General features: G+C 42.7%; 1 protein-coding gene across 22 annotated transcripts in view; it reads right to left on the reverse strand.

Annotated features, from left to right (window-relative positions):
• The window catches only part of caska (calcium/calmodulin-dependent serine protein kinase a), a 253,409-nt gene that overhangs the window by 137,003 nt on the left and 96,208 nt on the right, over positions 1–20,198 (reverse strand). For all 22 annotated transcript variants that reach the window (XM_030428180.1, XM_030428183.1, XM_030428178.1 and 19 more), the window contains one exon: positions 2,108–2,213. In XM_030428180.1, the coding sequence (XP_030284040.1) occupies positions 2,108–2,213 (106 nt within the window). The remainder of the gene's footprint in view (positions 1–2,107; positions 2,214–20,198) is intronic.

Consider the following 20,198-nt stretch of genomic DNA (forward strand, 5'->3'; position numbering starts at 1 on the left):
GCCCGTTTTCACTATTTCTTCCTTAACTAAACACAAAGCAAACGTGACGGCAATGTTAGCGAAAAAGCGTGGCGGACATTATTTACCCTAAGTCCGGTTCTTGACGTGCCGGTGTTTCGGATTAACACGGGTCCATGTTAACTGGCGACCGTGAGCCGAATGCGTCGCCGTAGCTACAACAGATGTTGAAAACGGGAAGAGAAGACATAGCTGTCCTCTGATATGCCTCTTTGTTCTCTGGTCAAAACATACCTGATACGTGTTTGGGCTACTGTTTGATTAAACGTGTCTAACCCTCTGTCGCTGTATCAAAGTTGCTGGTTGTTACGGAAGATGTTGTAAACAGGAAAAGGGAGAGTTGCTCTTCCTGTGAATGTGTATCTCTAATAAACCTTTATTAAAACACCTACTTGTGTCTTCTCCCTGTCTGAGTAAACATGCATCACATAGGGGAACTATGGAACCCTTTTAAACAAAACAAATAAATAAAAGAATTACGGGACTTGAACTCACATTCACTGAGGGAAAAAAACACCAGCGCGGTAATCAATCCACCATGCCAATCAGATCACGCAGGTGACTCGCGGTATCACCTATTTCTCTCCTCACAGCAGACACACAGACACCTCTGGGTCGCAGGAGGAGGCCAGATCAACTTGTGACCCCAGTGTCTGTTCACCGTGTCTGTACGGTGATGATTTATAACACTTCTTCTCCTTCTTGTTAATTCTGCTCTTGTTAAGTCAGTCAAAATAATAGGGCTTCATTATGTCGGCTCTATTTAATTGGCAATAAATTCACAGATAATAATACAAAGCAGACAGGACTGCTGACCTCATAACGATTGCAAGTGCAATGTCAAGTTAGACAGTCATTTCCTTTTTGGCCAGTGGCTAGGCTGAAGACAAGGCTTACCTAGCCACAGGCTACAGTTTGGGCATCGCCATGGCTCAAAAACTGACGTCCATCAAAAGGTATGATCTCATCTTGAAGTGGAGAGTCTGCAGATGTCTTAATGTGTTATGATCAACTAAAGTGAGACATTATTTGAGCCGCAATCAATAAATCCCCAGTTTTTGTCTAACAGGACTGATTGATCAGTAAACCCTCAATATTTACATTAATTTAAATTTAAATACGTAACTTTATAAGTTTTATCAAGCACCAGGAAGAGGAGCTGCTGAAATACACACACACAAAGGCAAACACAGATATTCAAGTGATCTGGTGAAAACGTATTTTATATTTTATCATAGTGTGATAAATCTTGCAGCCTTAATAATGATTATGATATACATTTCCCAATATCAGATGATTTATCGGTCTGATATATATAGTGAATTTATATATTGTGCATGTTTATTATGTTCACTCAGTTATTCTATACCACTCCAAAGTAACTGCATTCCTGTGTGTGCATTAGTGGCATATGAAACTGAAGCTTTGGCACAAACCATGAAAATCCCTTTAAATGGAGTTGACTCGCATTTACTTAAAAGTTCTCTCCCCTGCACTGAGCCGTATGATAGAACTGAAAGTAAACGAAAGCCAAGCACTTGCTTGTTCAGCGATAACAGAATTAAATGATAAAGGAATTAGTTCTGGAAGAGAAGGAAAGATGGAGATACAGAGCAGGAGGGGAGGAGCTTGGGGAAGGTGCAGCTTTTACAAAAGCTGGAGGTAGCAGCAAGTGTGAAATCCTAATCTCATCTCTTTTCCCCCATATATAGTACTGTACTCACCCCCTGCACACCAGCCCCCCCTTTTCTCTTACCTCTCCCCCATCCTCAGCTAACAAGCTTTCTCATATCAGTGCTGGTTATATAAAACAACCGCAGGGTTCATGTTCTCTCTGTCCTGCTATGGCTGAAACCACCTTCCTAATGCTGTCATTCTTTTCTCTGTCTCCTTCCTTTCTATTGCCCTACCGTAAGTTCTCTTTCCTCATCTTCACACTCTCCTGTTCATGCAACCCATTGTGAGATCTGCCTCACATCTACAGATGTGAGTTTTTTCTTAACCAACACACAAAGACTGTGTTGCTGTTTTTGATGCGACTTGTATGTTCAATCATACTATGTGAAATCCTTGTCAGGCTAAAACTTACAACTCGAAAACCATGTAGAGCATCCCATCTGAGCTGTATGTCTCCAGCAGCTCCACAATGTGGGGGTGCTTCAGCATGTGGCAGATGCTGGCCTCCCTCTTCAGATCTGAAGACACATGAAGGAAAGGAGAGAGGGAGAGAAAGGGGGATGAGCATAATATGGCAGCAAGACAAGTATGCAGTTTATTATTATATACATATGACATATGACTGGACCCATTTATTCTACACCTGAGGACAGAATGGATCTATGTAAAGAGATACTGTATATAGGATTTCACCTGCATTTTTTCTGTGTCTAATTTTCAATGTCCTTCTCACTGCTAACTCTACTGTTGGCTTGGAAATGGCTGCAAACACATGAGCAGTAGGCGAGGGCGGACCACAAAATTGGGTTCAGATCTGATACAAGGCTTTACCAGAATCAGAATCACAGATATTGATCCCAGTATTATAAATGATTAATAATATTATAATAAATTATTATAGTAACTGTTTGATTAACTATTATGTGGGAGACAGTAATGTAATATACAGTGCATACAGAAAGTATTCACAGCGCTTCACTTTTTCCACATTTTGTTATGTTACAGCCTTATTGCAAAATGGATTTCATTCATTTTTGTCCTCAAAATTCTACACATAATACCCCATAATGACAACTTAAAAAAAGTTTGTTTGAGATTTTTGCAAATTTATTAGAAATAAAAAACAAAGAAATCACTTGTACATAAGTATTCACAGCCTTTGCTCAATACTTTGTTATGGCGCCTTTGGCAGCAATTATAGCCTGAAATATCTTGGAATATGAAGCCACAAGCTTGGCACACCTATCTTTGGCCATTTTCGCCCATTGCTCTTTACAGAACCTCTCGAGCTCCATCAGGTTGGTGCAGAGCCATTTTCAGATCCCTCCAGAGATGTTCAATGGGATTCAAGTCTGGGCTCTGGCTGGGCCACTCTAGGAAATTCACAGAGTCGTCCTGAAGCTACTTCTTCGATATCTTCGCTGTGTGCTTCGGGTCGTTGTCCTGTTGAAAGTTGAACCGTCGCCCCAGTCTGAGGTCAAGAGCGCTCTGGAGCAGGATTTTCTTCCAGGATGTCTCTGTACATTGCCGCATTCATCTTTCCCTCAATCCTGACGAGTCTCCCAGTTCCTGCCGCTGAAAAACATCCCCACAGCATGATGCTGCCACCACCATGCTTCACTGTAGTGATGGTATTGGCCAGGTGATGAGTGGTGCCTGGTGTTCTCCAAACATAACACTTGGCATTCAAGCCAAAGAGTTCGAACTTTGTCTCATCAGACCAGAGAATTTTTGTTTCTCATGGTCTGAGAGTCTTTCAGGTGCCTTTTGGCAAACTCCAGGCGGGCTGCCATGTGCCTTTTACTAAAGAGTGGCTTCTGTCTGGCCACTGTACCATACAGGCCTTATTGGTGGAGAGTTCAGCGATGGTCATCCTTCTGTAAGGTTCTCCTCTCTCCACAGAGGAACCCTGGAGCTCTGTCAGAGTGACCATCGGGTTGTTGGTCACCTCCCTAACTAAAGCCCTTCTCCCCGATCACTCAGTTTAGAGGGATGGCCAGCTCTAGGAAGAGTCCTGGTGGTTCCAAACTTCTTCCATTTACAGATGATGGAGGTCACTGTGCTCACTGGGACCTTTAAAGCAGCAGACATTTTTCTGAAACCTTCCCCAGATCTGTGCCTCGAGACAATCCTGTCTCGGACGTCGACAGACAATTCCTTCGACTTCATGCTTGTTTTGTAGTCTGACATGCACTGTTAACTGTGGGACCTTATATAGACAGGTGTGTGCCTTTCCAAATCATGTCCAATCAACTGAATTTGCCACAGGTGGACTCCAATTAAGCTGTAGAAACATCTCAAGGAGGATCAGTGGAAACAGAATGCACCTGAGCTCAATTTTGAGCTTGATCACAAAGGCTGTGAATACTTATGTACAAGGGATTTCTTCGTTTTTTATTTTTAGTAAATTTGCAAAAATCTCAAACTTTTTTTTAATTGTCATTATGGGGTATTATGTGTAGAATTTTGAGGAAAAAAATTTATTTAATCCATTTTGGAATAAAGCTGTAACAAAACAAAATGTGGAAAAAGTGAAGCGCTGTGAATACTTTCCGTATGCACTGTAAATAATAATTAATAAGACATTTGGACATACAGCCCCAAAATAATAATACATTTTATTTATACAGCGCTTTTACAGCTCTCAAAGACGCTTTACATAAAACAAAAAACAGAGGAAAATATACATAGAGAAATAAATGAAAAGTACATATAAGGACAAACAAACAATGTACAACAACTATGTGTGTTTGTGATTACAAAAACTGATGGGGGGCACAGAGAAAGACAGCTATTGTTGCAGGTTAAAAGCAGATTTAAAAAGGTGGGTCTTGAGTAATGATTTGAAGATGGATGGGTTAGAACAGTCACGGATGTGTTTGGGGAGGGCGTTCCAGAGGGAGGGGGCGGCTATGGAGAAGGCTCTGTCACCCAAGGTGGTGGAGCAAGTCTGTGAGGTAGGAAGGGGCCTGGTTATGGAGGGCTTTGTGGGTGAGGAGGAGGAGCTTGAAGTTGATTCGATGTGGGACAGGGAGCCAGTGTAAGTTTTGCAGAACAGGGGTGATGTGTTCGTGGGAGCGGATGTAGGTAAGGAGGCAGGTCAGTTGAAGGAAGTTAGTTTGAAGCCATGATTTCAGTTCTGTCAGACAGTTGGTGAGGGTGGAGTGGGTGACGGGGGTGATGGATTTTGTAGAAATGTAGATTTGGATGTCGTCAGCATAGCAGTGGAAACGGAGACCATGACGGCGGATGATGGAACCAATGGGGAGTAGGTAGAGGATGAAGAGGAGAGGACCAAGCACCGAACCCTGGGGGACGCCTTGAGGGAGGGGGACAGTGGAGGAGGAGCAGTTGTTGATGTGGATGAACTGATGTCTGTCGGTGAGGTACGATTTAAGCCAGGAAAGAGCAGAACATGACTTATTTTTACACTATATCTATTCATTTGTACAATATATTCATTTATTTTGACAACAATTGTATTTATTTTTACACTAAATTGATTAATTCATTATTAATCTCTGAGAATAAATCACACTACATCTGCTAATTAACCTTCACTATCTGGCAGGTGATTGAAACACATGTAGGCTGATACATAATTTTTTCTATTTGAAGCCACTAAATAAAAACATTTGCCTTAAAATTGTTCTTTTTCTTTCAATACTATGTTCCCTTACAATACAAAAATAACAAAAAGCAGTTGAATCATACAATTATCTCTTATTTCTGTAATACTGTGATATAAAACCATCCTGCAAAAAAACAAAGAACAAAATAATAAAAAAATAAAATATACTATGATATTAATTTTAGGCCATAATGACCACCGCTAGTCCACAGTATCCCTGCCTGCTCCATCTCTACTGACCAGGTGTCCTGGCCAGTCCACTGCTGTCTGTAATGCAGCAACAAAGAGGACAACCCAAAGAGAACCCTGGCATTTGTCTTCAACCAGAGAGCTGCTACCAGCATTTCTTTTCACCTTTACCTTATACAAGGTTTTTTACCTTATACAAGTCAAAAGTCAGTTTTTTCCCTCTCCACTCCATGTGTTGAATTCACAGTTTTTTCTGGCACAGTAAGGCCGACGCCATGAGATTTGACTTTTCTATCGACCTCACCCTCATCATACTATCATTAAACCATTCTTATTTTGGTGAAGTTGACGGACCACTGAGTGTATTCAAAGAAACATTTATACCACACCTCTGAAACGCTTGATGTTTTTTTCACACCGATCTCAATAGATGAACCCTGAAGCTTTACCAGCTCTTCATCTGGGCATCAAACACGCCTGCCTACCTTGGCTCTTACTAAAAAATAGAAAAGAAAATGGAAAATGCAGAGCATGGCACGAGACACTTACTTCTAAAAGAAACATGATGACTCACCCGAACATGCAACAGGTCTCTGATCTCCTTTATTTTATATTATATGATATTATATTCAATATTCAATATAATCAATATTCAGTTTCTGTTGCATGGATTAAAACTGAAAAATATTTTGCCATATGAAATGGTTTGAATGGCCTACACACACAAGCCTAGAATGGAAGGTAGACTGGTTATCACTAGAGCATGTGGTACATCTGCTAAACCAGTCACTCCCAGAGACTGGGAGACCTACATGAGGAGACTTTGTTGCTATATCCAGTGCTTTAAATGTGAGGTCTTGTAGCTCAAAGAGGGTGCTGCTCAGATGGGTCAAGGGCAAAGAAACAGCCACAGAATGCATCAAAAATAAACAGTGCCTGCTAGCCAGACACTGGAAATGGGCAGAAACATATCCTGCACATGCAGTGTGTGACGGCTGTGTTGATTAACCATTGAGAGGAAGGGAGGAAGAGAGAGAAAAAGAGAGTGCTAGAGCTGTACTGTCCACCACCTGTCGGGTATATTCTGGTCATCTCAGTGACATACACTAAAAATATATGCTCTCTGCTGCCACCTGCTGTGTAACTTAACTAAATGCTGTTGATCAGCTGCCACTAGTCACAATGGTTTGGGATTTTCAAAAAGTTGGGGAAACATGCTGCTGTGCAACCAGAAATTACAAGTCTGTAAATGACACAATTCCCACATGGTCATTATTGAAAAGCTACAGTTAAGTAAGCACTTGTGAAACTTTAATAACCTGACAGTTACAATGCATACAAATTACATCACGTTAGAGTTCTCAATGGGCCTGAAAATTACGACCCGACCAGACCCGGCCCGCGGGGTTTTAAGCCCGAACCCGACGCAGCCCTACACACCAGCATGAATTGTCTGCCCGAACCGGGCCCGAACCCGACCCCCCGCGCGCCTGCATTGTTTTCCTCATACACTTGTTATCGTAACTTTACGCAGCGGTCAGGTCTGCGTCTGCCCCTCCCCATTAAGCAGGCAGCCAGACTTAGTCTTCACCAGACGTGAACAGCGATGATTCACAACAAACAAGAAATGTGTTTTATGAAATGTGTTTTATAAAAAAGGAAGCCCGACGCCCGACCCGACCCGGCTCATTTGCGTATTTTTTCGGCCCGAACCTGCGGGTCCGGTCGGGTTTGTCGGGCCGGGCTGACCCGTTGAGAACTCTACATCACGTACATCATTTCCCTTCATCATCAGTAGCATTTCCACCAGTGACGACCATCAGCTCTGCCACTTGTCTGTCTGTCACTACATAAAGATTTCTAATCCAAATCTCTCTCAATTCCTAATGTGCCTTTATCCAGCTGATGACTGCATCTTCAGCGAGGTAACATGACAGAGACTTTGTAGCATGTTTATTCTGAACAACCAAATTAACTCATTTGACTGAAAATCAATTTCTAAAATGCTACATATTATAGAATACCAGGAGAGACATTATTGAGTAGACTTATCAATATATACTACACTATACGTAAGTTTTTGCTAAAATTGAAACCTGACCTGTTAAGACAAAAAAAAGCTTCATAGATAATGACCAGACACAGAGGCAGTTTCTTCCCCCAGGCTGTCATTCTGATGAACACTTAATAGTATGAAAAAAACACTGTGCACTAACCAGTGGCGAACCGGGCCTATCATAACTGGGCCTTCTGATTCTGATACTGTGTAGCTGCATATGGTGCTGACTGAAAAGGCCTACTACAATACAATCTGTCACCACAAGTCCACTGTTAGTTCATAGGTGAAGAACTTTCCCAACAGCCCTAAATAACAACTAATAACAACTCTAACTGATGTTACAGTCTAACCCTCCAATGGTAATTTGTTAATGAAGGCCAAATTGCTCTCAATGGTTTTTCCATCGGTGTGTGAGTGTGTATGAATTTGTTATCGCTCCTGAATAGCAGGTTGCACATTGCATGGCAGCCTCTGTCACCAGTGTTTGAATGTGTTTAAGAAATGGTGAATGCTGACTCAATCTGAAAACAAGGTGTTCGCTCAGGCTAGAAAATCTCTCTATAAATACAGTCCATTGACCATTTTATCCCAGATTTAAGTACTGCTTGGTGAGGATGTTAGACAATGCAGAGATGGATAGGCCTGCTCCCAGAGTTAGGGCTTAGTCCAATCACCATGACATGTTTAAGGAGATTCTGCAGGAAAACAGACAAAATATATTTATTGCTTTTACATGTACATTTGATTACATTAACTTATGTTACAAACAGTCATTGAGTAGCGAGTCTAATGGGCTAAAAAGGCTTTCCAAAGACTCTTTCATAGGAAAGGTTATACTGTGTTGATTTGCTTGTCATTTGAAGAAGAATCATTTGTGATCTTCAGCAGCAGTTACATTGATGGACATAAGTAGCAAGCTCACAAGATGACATTAAATGTGGCAGGCTGCAATGCCCTTAAGTTAGCCACTTATCTGGCTTTAGCAGCCTTAGCACAACTGCTTGGTTTTCATGCTGGCAAATTTAGACTGTAGTTTGTCCTTAAATTTCAGCTTTGCCTAATAATAATAATCATAAACAATAATAATGCCTAATTTTTGCTTTGTTTTTTTAAGGCTGGCCTAGTCTTTGAGCCTTGAAGGCATAGTTGGTGTTTTTTTAAGTGGGTTCATATAAAGTACATATCTATAGTCGATCTATTCCCTACTGTAATCACTGATCAGCGCAGCCTCAGTTTGAAGAAGTAGAGAGCCGCTCCAGCCCAGACACTCAGCTTTGTACTGCAGTGAACAGGGTCCAGATGCGAAGCGAATTTTAAGCACCTAAAACAAGGCCCACCTAAAAAAATCTATATCAGTTCAATTGTATGTTATATAGCGTAGGGATACGGAGGTTCTACAGTTGAGAAAATGTAGTGCCAAAAGAAAGGGCGGTCTGACGGTGATGTAAAGCGGTGTGAATTTTCTTTATATATCTCTATAATTTGACAAGATTATGGACCAAAGAGGAGCTCAGAATGGCCCGTTGCCTGTGTCAGGCTGTAATGCAAGGCCATCACATATTGTCCATACAATGGCAATTACAAGGATTATCACTCTGTAGAGTTCGATCATAAGTGTGACTCAAATAAAACATGTAATAGTAGACAAAAATACTTACGAGTACGTATGAGATTCAATCAGAGCACAGTCTGTTCTGTCAGACAGGGCTTGGGCCATCTTGCTTCACATAGGAAATAACTGTATTTGTTTGCAAGAAAATGTCTTTCCTTATGCTGCCATGTCGTCATGTGTTGAGGCAAAAGTCACAGAACATGGACAGAAAGAAAAAAAAAAAAAACTCTTTTAAACCAAATTAACATGGATTGCCCATTGCTGTCATGCAATCATGAGCAGAAAAGTGTACACAGTATGTCATGCGCTCACCCAACCATCTGTTTGTTGGTTGTTTGGTTTGGATTGGATTACACAAGAACTTTTTTCCACAAAACTTGGATGGAGCATGGTTCTTCGTCAGAACAGATTCTGACAAATTGTAGTATTCAACTAGTGTTTGATGTTATATGTTTTTAATCATAGTTACATAAAAGTACAGTGAAAATCTGTCTTAAAATTACACAATATAAACAAATTAAAAACCATATTTGAAAAATACAACACTGGCACATCTAGGGCTTCCCCTGGGAACTGATGAGTCAGTCGTATTATCACTACAAAACAGGATAAAACCTAGAAGATTATAAAAATGCTCAGGGATAACATCTCAATGATGAATTACATATGAAGGAAACTACAAAAATACTTTTGTATTAGCTGCTGTATTAGTTAAACAAAAAAAAAATCCAAATTACATCATCTGATGGTGGATAACTGATGAACGAAACTGCAATTTGGGAGCATCGGATCCTTATCTGGCCTCAGGCCCCAAAATGTGTGGTGTCAGGGGAGACCCTCCGTGGTGTGCTAGGACTTTATAACTGAACTATGAGCAGGATGCACATTTCAACTTTCTCTGTGTACAAATCTGATCCGTCTGTTTTCACATCACAAATGACATAGAAAGATGTGAGGCCGCAGGTAAAACATACTGATGTAAGCTTTAGTTTGTTGCTAAACTGAAAAAAAAGAAGACAAATAGTTAAATGTTTTCATTGAACAGCAGAATCTGATTCGAATGATGCAATCATGAGTCGGGTACAGCCCTATCACTTTATCCTGATACACTTCAAATTAACCAAATAGTTGTGTATTTCTCTGGTTTCAACACACCGTGTCTCCTGAATGGTAAAGCATCATCCATTATCATCGTCACGAGAGAATTCAGAATCGATCAGAGGCGATTGTTCTTGTTGTTTATTCAGCAACACCAAGTGGTCTTTTGGCAATCAAGACAGTATCATGTCACAATGTTTGAGATAAGCACACAGTGCACAGATGGATGGAAAACAGCATTTTTTTCCTATGTTCTGTGTTGACGGCAAGTTTCCTTTTATAATTATTTTAATATGGATTTGTTGTTTACAATGTAGAGTTATCAGGGATGAAATCTGGTGCGTCTGGGACACATAGGTAATGATTTCACTGCATCCTTTAGGATTTTTATGTGTTACAGGGTTAGAACAGAACACGTACCTATACAGGGATATCCAGTTTCATATTGATGATGGACAATTTGCATTGAGGATATTAATAAAAACATTTTCAGTCATAGCTGTGTTGTTTAAAGATATATAAACGTTTTATGTACTGTGTTGCAGGCATCATTCATAAACCAAGTCTACCCAATAGTGACACGGCTCGTTTGGGTTAACTCAAACTGCCATTTTAATCTGTGGCCCAATAGCCAAATCAGGTCTCCAGCCTAATGTTGGTTAAATTCTTGTATTAATAAGATATTGAGGAATCAAACATGCTGTTTTGATGAATGAGACCTATACATTTTGAATTAACATCACAAGAAAAGGTAATTGAATTGTATGACAGCTATGAAATGCACCCAGAAGTTACTTTAAACAAATATTGGGAGTGGGCCCTTGATTTTTTTTTAGGAATTTAAAGTGCATGGTGGGGATGTGTCACATCTCATCTGTTTACATCGTTATTTATTTCATCATGGTTGGTTTATAGGCAGTGCTCTCCACAGCTGAGGATATCTTCATACAGAGAGAGAGAGAGAGAGAGAGAGATTTGATTTTTCGACACGTTTATTGAATCTGTGTGAATCATATCAGTTCACATCAGAAAAAAATAATTAAATAAAAACTGAAACAGATAGATCAGACCAGCTGATCTGAGAACAAAAGTTCATTCTCCTGGACGGAGCACAGTACACCACCATGAGTCCATGTCATTGTGAAACGCTCTAGGTCTTGCATTTCTCTGTAATAATTAAAATCAATCAAGATCCTCGCTATCATTCTGCTCAGCAACAGAATAATGTCCGAGTCTACACTGTCCTCCACCTTCCTCTTCCTACTCACGTACACAGCCATCTTTGATTGACCCAGAATAAAGTTCATCATTTGGCATTTGTCCTTTTGAGTCTTTTTGTATCGGAAGCCAAGAATGAAGGTTCTGAGAGAAAAAACCTCTCCTGCCTTCTTGAACAAACAGTCCAACATGGAAAAGAGAGGAATGAGACGAGTACACTCTGAAAAACAGTGAAATACAGTTTCTACTGCCGCACAAAAAGTACAGGTGTTTGGTACAGCAGAGTTCAGGATAGATATAAAGGCATTTACAGCTAAAATCCCATGCAGGAGTCTCCACTGGAGGTCTGCCACCCTCTTGGAGAGTGGAGGTTTGTAGAGACTCCTCCATTCAGGCCGAACCTCCTCGTCCAAGCCCAGGTGAGCTCTCCACGGTAGCTGGGACCGGTGCTGCAGCTTCTGTCTGTTCAGACACTTCACCATCAGCGCAGACAGTGCCTTGCCCTTGGCCTCCTTCAGGCTCACCTCACACTGTTGTTCTGCACTGGGGCAAATGATGAGGGAGGGGAACGAGTCATCAGAACAGGGGGCAATTAGACCACGGCTGTACCACCAGCAGGTGACGCTCCTTTCCCGTCAGACATGCTCTCCAGTGATTGAGCAGTCGGCCAACGATCCTCTGTGATCTCCACCCCAGACCAGCTGCCAAACCTGCTGTCTCCTGTAGATCGGGCCCCGTGTATTCCAGCATGGCCCCAAACGTAATAATCCCTGCTGTTCTGAGGGCCTCCGCGACTGCTGCCCCTCCCCAGGAGGGGACGCTCAGGAGGCCTCCATGACCCAGTGGTTCATGCAGCAGCCAAAACAGAGATTCGTGCCTAACCCTCTGTCTCCACAGCGGCTTCCACACGCTAAGAATTCCACGGTAGAACACAGGAAGGGAGGAAAGGTTTACAGTCTTAAAATCCATTAAAAACACAGACTCCTGTAATCCTAGACCTCCGACACTCTGCAGGATCAGCTGAGCCAGAGGTCTCCACACCAGGTCTTGTGGTCCGTACAGTAGTCTCTGAATGAACTGCAGCGGAAAAGCTGCGCACCTGCTGGCCATGTGCACCAGCCCCTGTCCTCCCTCTTCTTTAGGGAGAAACAGCACTGACTGTGGAAGCCAATGGAGTCTGTCCCAAAAAAAATCCACTATAACAGCCTGGACCCGTGAGAGCAGATTAGCGGGGGGTCCACAACTGCCAGCCTGTGCCATAACGAGGAGGAGACCAGGTTATTAATAACAAGGGTTCTGCCTCTAAAGGACATACAGGGCAACGGCCACCTCCACCTCTTCAGTCTGCTCTCAATGGACTCCAAATCTCCCTCCCAGTTTTTCTTTAGCCACTGTTCATCCCCTAAATACATCCCAAGGTACTTCAACCCCCCTTCCTTCCAACTCAACCTTCCAGGTAAAACCAGCCCATTCAGAGAATCCTTTGTGGTTGCAAAAGCTTCACTCTTGTTCCAGTTGACCTTGGATGAAGACAGTTTGTTAAAAAGCTCTACATTTCCCTCTAAAACCTTTATGTCCACCTGTGTATTTAAAACCACCATGATATCATCAGCATAGGCCGAAAGTTTTACAGCTGTAGGACACCCAGGAAAAAAACACCTGACAGTTCCTTTCTTAGCTTATGCAGAAAGGGCTCAATGGTTAGAGAGTACAGCATGCCTGACAGTGAGCATCCTTGCCGCACTCCTCTTTGGACAGCAAAAGGCGCAGCCAGACTGCTATAATTTTCAGTATACTTGCAACGTCACAGTACAAAACCTGGATCCTAGCAATAAAACCTGGGTTGAACCCAAATGCAGCGAGTGTTTTCCACAGGTACTGGTGTTCAACCTGGTCAAAAGCCTTTTCCTGATCTATGGAAATAAGACCAGTCTCTATGCCCAAAGAGCTAGAGATGTCCAAAACATGCCGAATTACAGTGATGTTATCACTTATTAACCTGCCGGGCACACAGTAGGTCTGATCGACATGAACTACTTCAGCCATCGCTTCCCTCAGTCTCAAGGCCAGAGCCTTCGACAGGACCTTATAATCCCCGCAGAGCAAAGAGACTGGCCTCCAGTTCTTCAGGTCCTGAAGGTCTCCTTTCTTTGGGAGTAGAGTAATCACAGCCCTCCTACAGCTCTGAGGTAGAAGTCCACTCCTGAAACTCTCTTGGAAAACCTCCAATATGTCCTCACCCACCACTGGCCAAAAAGTCTTATAAAAGTAAACTGGGATCCCATCGATACCTGGAGCCTTGCCATTAGCCAGGCTCATGAGGGCCACACGCAGCTCATCCAGAGTTAGGTCAGCTGACAACAGGGAATCAGATGATTCCCCAACTTGAAGTAAGTCAGCAAGAAAGGCTGATTCCAGCTCTAGATCCTCCACTAACTCAGTTTTGAAAAGTTCTTTATAAAAATGTGTGGCGTGCCTTCGGATCTCAGCTGCTTCAGTGAGTGAGGATCCATTGTCCGAGCGCAGGCAGTGGATAACCTTCCTCTGGCCATTCTTGCTCTCCAGGCTGAAAAAGAACTTGGAAGGGGCGTCCATCATGGAGGCGTTCATAAAACGTGACCGTACCAAAGCTCCCTGTGCTGTGATGCCCAACAGGTTTGCTATAGCAGCCTTTTTACTTTTAAGGGTTTCAACATGCCCTTGATCTCCTGTGCAGCTCAGTAAGTGCTGTACCTCAGTCTCCAGGTCCTGAAGGGATCTGGTAATTTGCTTGGTGACGTTGCGATTATACTGTTGACAAAATTGTTTTATGACAACTTTTCCATAGTCCCACCACTTCTGCACTGATGTGAACATGGATTTCTGCTCCCTATGTGAAAACCATAAAAACCTAAAAGCCTCTCTAAAAGAACGGTCTTCTAAAAGAGCTGTATTAGAATGCCAGTAGGCACTGGATGTCTTCACATTCTGGATGAAAAAGCTGCATTGTACCAAAGAGTGATCCAACACACCCACAGGGACGATATGACAGCTTTTAAAAACACTAAAATTATGTTTGAAACAATAAAACTTATTAAGTCTGGCCAGAGACATTGTGTTGTCTCTGCAGTGAGACCAGGTGTATTGTCTATTCCTGCCATTAAAACCCCTCCACACATCCTTCAAGTCATGTGTCTCTATGAGACGCTTGAGCCGAGCAGACGAGGCAGGATGGGGTTCTAGGTGATTTCTGTCAAGTGCCGCATCCGCAGTGCAGTTAAAATCACCTCCCAGGAATAAGTACTCATCGGAAACACCACCAATAACATCACATAACAGATTTTTAAAAATCATTCTGTTTGTACTCAACACAGGAGCATATACACACAGGAAGACCATTTTCACATTTTCATAAAAAGCTTTGACCATGAGAACATGTCCATCCATGACGTGGTGCAGCTCCACAGACTGAGGACGGAAAGCGTTGGAGAAAAGGATTCCCACTCCAGCACTGTTGGATTGTTTGTGACTGAGGAAAACCTGCCCTGGCCACTTCCTCCTCCAGTCCCCCTCATTTTTACTGTCACTGTGAGTCTCTTGGACAAACAGCACATCCAGCTTTCAGTTCACACAGTTTGAACAGGGAGGCCCTCTTTGCATCTGTGCGTGCACCATTAATATTAATGGTTCCAATATTAATGTTCACCATCATAAAAAGACACACAGCAAAAACAGTGACATAGAAAAATGTGTGCATCTTCATGAAATTAATCATCATCTTCAATCAAAGCAGCTCTGGCCTTAGTCACCAGCTTCTTGAGTCTGTAAATCTCCTGATCAGTGAATGCATCATCTTTTCTGAGTCGATTCACAGACCTGATAAAACCAATTAGATCAGGGAAGAAATGTTCAATTTTCACTGCCCTGTGACCCTTAGTCTCTGCTAGGAACTTCCTGATCTTCTCCACAGAATATGAAGTGACTTTTTCATCCTGAGAAGCAGTCAGCTCAGCCTCCTCTTCCTCATCAGAGAGGCTCTGCAGAGTCTTCCTGGTTTTACACCCCCCCTGTCCTTTATCAGCTGATTTCTTTCTTTTACTCTTGTTTATGCTAAGACACCGTTCATCAAACACATCTTCCATTAACACTTCATTCACCAAGTTATCATTGATATTGTTCACCGTGTTTCCTGTTTTCCCCCCATCTATTTTCTTTTCCATTGAACTGTTACCATGCCCATTCACAACCGTATCTGATCCCAAGGCACCTGGGTCCTCCGCCGGCCGCCCCGCACCCGAGGCACCGGCGTCCTCCGCCGGTCGCCCCGCGCCCCAGGCACCGGCTTTCTCTCTCCTGGCCTCGGGGCAAGCTCAAATGAGATGCCCCTCGGCCCCACAACCAAAACATTTCATTGTATCAGAAGAGACAAAGACAATGTAGTTGAACCCATCAATCTTAAAATTAAGTGTCAGGTTGATGTGACTGTCAGCGTCTTTGGGGATCATATACACTTGTCTTCTGTGACAGACTACCTGTTTCAATTTGGGAGATTTACATCCAAACAGCACCATTTTTATGGGGGATACTATTTGTCCATACCTGGACAGAGCTTTGCACAGATCATCATTTTTAATGAATGGCGGGGCGTTTGAAATGCTGATCTTTTTTGATGGATTCACTAGCCTAGCGGATACACCGGAGTGAACGTGTCCCTGAGGACGATGCCAGTCTGGACCACCTGCTCCACTTTATGCACTTCATCCAAAAAAATCACCACAGCACTGTTCATACGAGACGCCGATTTGACGCTCTCAAACCCCACCACCTCTCCTACAGCATATCCGACCTCCTCTACTGAACAGCCAGCCTGCGGTAAAACTTTCACTGCGTGTCGGCGAGTGAGCTTCTCCAGCTCCTCCTAACTGCCGACAACATAATGCCCGATTGCCCTGAAAACAACTGTAAAACCACTAGCTACAAAAACAACAACAAGTAATCACATACACAAAAAAACCACACAAAAAAAGATAGAAATCACAGTCACTCACTCACCAGGCTCACTCCACACTCACCACGCTCACGCATGCGCTCAGAGAGAGAGAGAGAGAGAGAAAGAGAGAGAGAGAGAGAAAGAGAGAGAGAGCAATCCCTGTTCCTGTTGCTGGAAGTCAAATGCACTGGAAGGAGGCATTGCTGCTACAGCTATGCCACACAGAGCTCTGAGTGTGTGTGAGCATTAGGCTACTGTATATGCAAGACTACAATCGAATAGACCCAGTCAACAACCACATAAACACAGCATGACAAGTCAGAAGAATGATGAAGGAGGTAGGAAGAGACAAACAATGGAGAGAAAAGAGGAGAAAGGGGAAATGAACAGCAGAGGGACACAGAAAAAGACAGAGAAATACAGAAACGATATGGAGAGTATGAAGGAGCCAGGGAGGTGGGGGAATGAAAGAGACGGGCGGAAATGAGTAGGTGATGGCACATGATGAATTTTGCTCATTCTCTGGCTAGCTTTTCTCTCTCATCCCCGCAGAGGGCTGACCTATTCATCGGACAGACCTCCAAACAGTGTGTGTGCGTGTGTGCCTGTGTGTGTATGCACGCATGTGTGCATGTGTTTGGGTCAGGCACCTGCTGGCCAATGCATTGCCAAGACACAAACCGATTGACCCACTTCCCTTGGTCTGAGCTCTGTGCAGGGTGTTGTGCGTGTGCGGCTGGCTGATTACTACTGAAGTAATACTACTGAAACTGCTCGTCTTTCTACGAACAACACAAAAGAGGGAAAAATAAAAAACAAATCAACAATGAGAACAGCCGGCTGGTGTCTGCAAGGGAGCATATAGTTTGAAGGATTCCTGAGCACTACAGAGGAGGGGGCCTGTGACTGGATAAATATAACCGGGGAGTGTGCTGACCATGTACCATACGTGTGCACAAACACACATTGTCACACACAAACAGCTGCACTTATGTGATTGTAAAGGCTGGCAATGAAGATAAATGGTAGGGGTGCACTGTTAGACAAAAAAAATCCTTTTTGAGTTTGCTGTGATCTGTTGAACCAGCTTTTCATCACTACTTTTTATGAGAAGAGAGATGACAAAATACAGATTCTAAGTAGAGAACATTAATCAAGATTCCTCACTCTCTCACTGTCTGAAAGCCTTACTACACTGTCAGCCACCATGACAGCACAGTCTGCAAGTCAGGTGTCAGTCTGCAAACATTTCCATCTTGGAAAGACAACTAAACGTTTGTCCTGATTTTGTTTAGTGTCTTAGAGTTTTTGTCTTAACACTCCTGTGATTTTCTTGAACAAAATATGATCCTTTATCCTTTATTTATTTTAGTTTCAAACTTCTCACATTAGTTGTGGCAGAAAACAGCAGCCACGTGCTCTTCTTGTCTTCGAATCGATGCATTTCTGGTGGCTACCCACTAAATAAAAAAATGTGAAAGGCCCTCACTAGTGCCATGTTTGTCTGTTCTGGGCTACCGTAGAAACATGGTTTTGAAACACGGTTTTGAAACACAGTGACCTCCATGGAGGGAGACCCACTCCCTATGTAGATATAAACGGCTCATTTTAAGGTAATGAAAACAAAACGACTTATTTTTGGGTGATTGTACAACAATTAAAGCGTACTTATGAATATTAGATTTCATTTCATTTCTGTCAAGTCCGTTAAATGCCATTGCATATTACACACTTTACCTTTAAACTAAATTCACTCTTTTTTTAACCCGTTCATTTCAGAGTCCAGAGACCTTAAATTTTTCAGGATAAGACTAAAATAAAAAATCATATTCCAAGGTCTAGATGCAGCAGTTTAAGACTTAACCCTTTGATAGTGTCCGCTGGGAAAATAAAATAACTCAAGAGGTAAGAATAACAACATAAAGTAAAGGGGATGATGGATTGACAAATCAAGAATGCGTACCTCTTGTTGTCCTGGACAAGGAACAAAACTTTTCCAAAAAACATTTGCTATCAGAGATACACTTGGTTGTTGTGCAGCTGAAAAGAAGAACATTTTCTCAAAACCACTTTGTTGAATGGTCAGCATTCAAAATTAGCGATTAGACAAACCTAAGACAGTTAGAGGCAAAAGGATAGGAAGAGGTGGCCGATCAAAAAAGGGGTTGTCATTAATCTGTGTGCTAAAAGACACCCTTAAAAGCATGAAATAAAATTGTATCACCCTTTTATACTTCTGCAGGGGTCTGGCAGCACCAATAGAACACTATGTTGAGTCATGTGTTTTTAAGCTAATCTGCTGTGAAAATGAACTCCATATCATTCTGATGAAATCCAGAAAGGAGAACAATGAGCCCCGCTATTCAAAAGATTTGTGGTCATCAGGGAAGAAAAGGCTGAGTCTCGGTAGAAGGTCATAGTATCACTAAAACAATTCACACAGCTCTACTTTAGAAGCTCTGACACGTTCTCACCATCTTTCTCCTTTCTTCTTATTAAGACTTCTTCTGTATTTCTAAGGGCCCTGACACAGTCCTAGTTGTTGTGGTGACTTCCTCACCATTGGCACTACTTGGCCCTTGTCAGGAGCTTTGTGGGTGTCTAGCTGAAAGAATCTGTGCTTGAGAAAAGAAACAGGACAGAAAGGGAAAGTCCCTTGACACTGTCACTATAGTAACCAAGATTCTTCAGTTAGCAGTTTCTCCTTATTTTTCTCCTCCACCTCTTCACCAGTGCTATTTTAAACTTTTTAATCAGTGACTTTATTAGTGAGAGAGCAGTTTGTATATCGCAGGGCCGGATGTTCTAGTTCTGCAAACAGACTACCACCACCTTGTGGTATGGGGACTGATTTCCTCTCACACAGAGTGAAGGGCGTACAAGCTAGCTGACTGCCAGCTGTAGTTTCTTGGCTCAGACACAGCCATGTGATGCAACGCAACAGTGAGCCTGCCTCACCTTTACGGTATGCATGTGGTGTTTTGTGTGGGCGTCACTGCTGAGCACTTTACATATGTTTAGTAGAAGCTAAGTAAACTAATCGGAAGCCCTGAAATGTCTGCCAGGCTAGATTATGTATTCTCGATCAGTGAGAAAGAATTAGAGAAGGTCAAAAGGCTACTGTGTAACACGGCAGGTAAAGCTCCTCTAAGAAACACAGGGCAGCAAGCAGCCAATTTGCCCGTTTTGCGGCTAGGTCCGCGGTTTTAGACAGAGGCCGGCGAATTGGGGGTCTGTTTTCATCCACCAATTTGCCACCTCGGAGGGTACACTTAATTCTGCCTCGCCTGCTATCTAAATCCGAGGCGTCAATGTGCCGGCCCGTGCTTAAGATGGGCAGAGGTGTCGATGACCTGCACTGTTGTGCGACCCATAGCATACCCAGAGTTTTAAAACCAGGAAACAGCTGATCACAGCAGTCAGTCCATCACTTTATCCGTGGACATTAAGATGAGCAACTGGAAAGCCGCGGACATCCAGGAGATGCTAGCGTCTCCGCGGTCTCTGTAGCTGTTTGGTTGTGTGTCCGCTTGTTGTTGTAGTGGCAAGCTAGGGACAGTCGCTACTTTCAAATTAAAAGCCCCCACTAAGAACCCAGTTCTAAACTCCAATGGGGTGCAATGTAAGCTCTTATTTTGAAGACAAATTCGTTGTCACTGTTCACAGCCCAACTTCGTGCTTCACGCCATGTCACATGTTTACGCCTACCTCAGAGGCGGCTTTTGGA

Source organism: Sparus aurata, chromosome 9 (genome assembly GCF_900880675.1).
Source record: "Sparus aurata chromosome 9, fSpaAur1.1, whole genome shotgun sequence".
Classification (NCBI taxonomy): domain Eukaryota; kingdom Metazoa; phylum Chordata; class Actinopteri; order Spariformes; family Sparidae; genus Sparus; species Sparus aurata.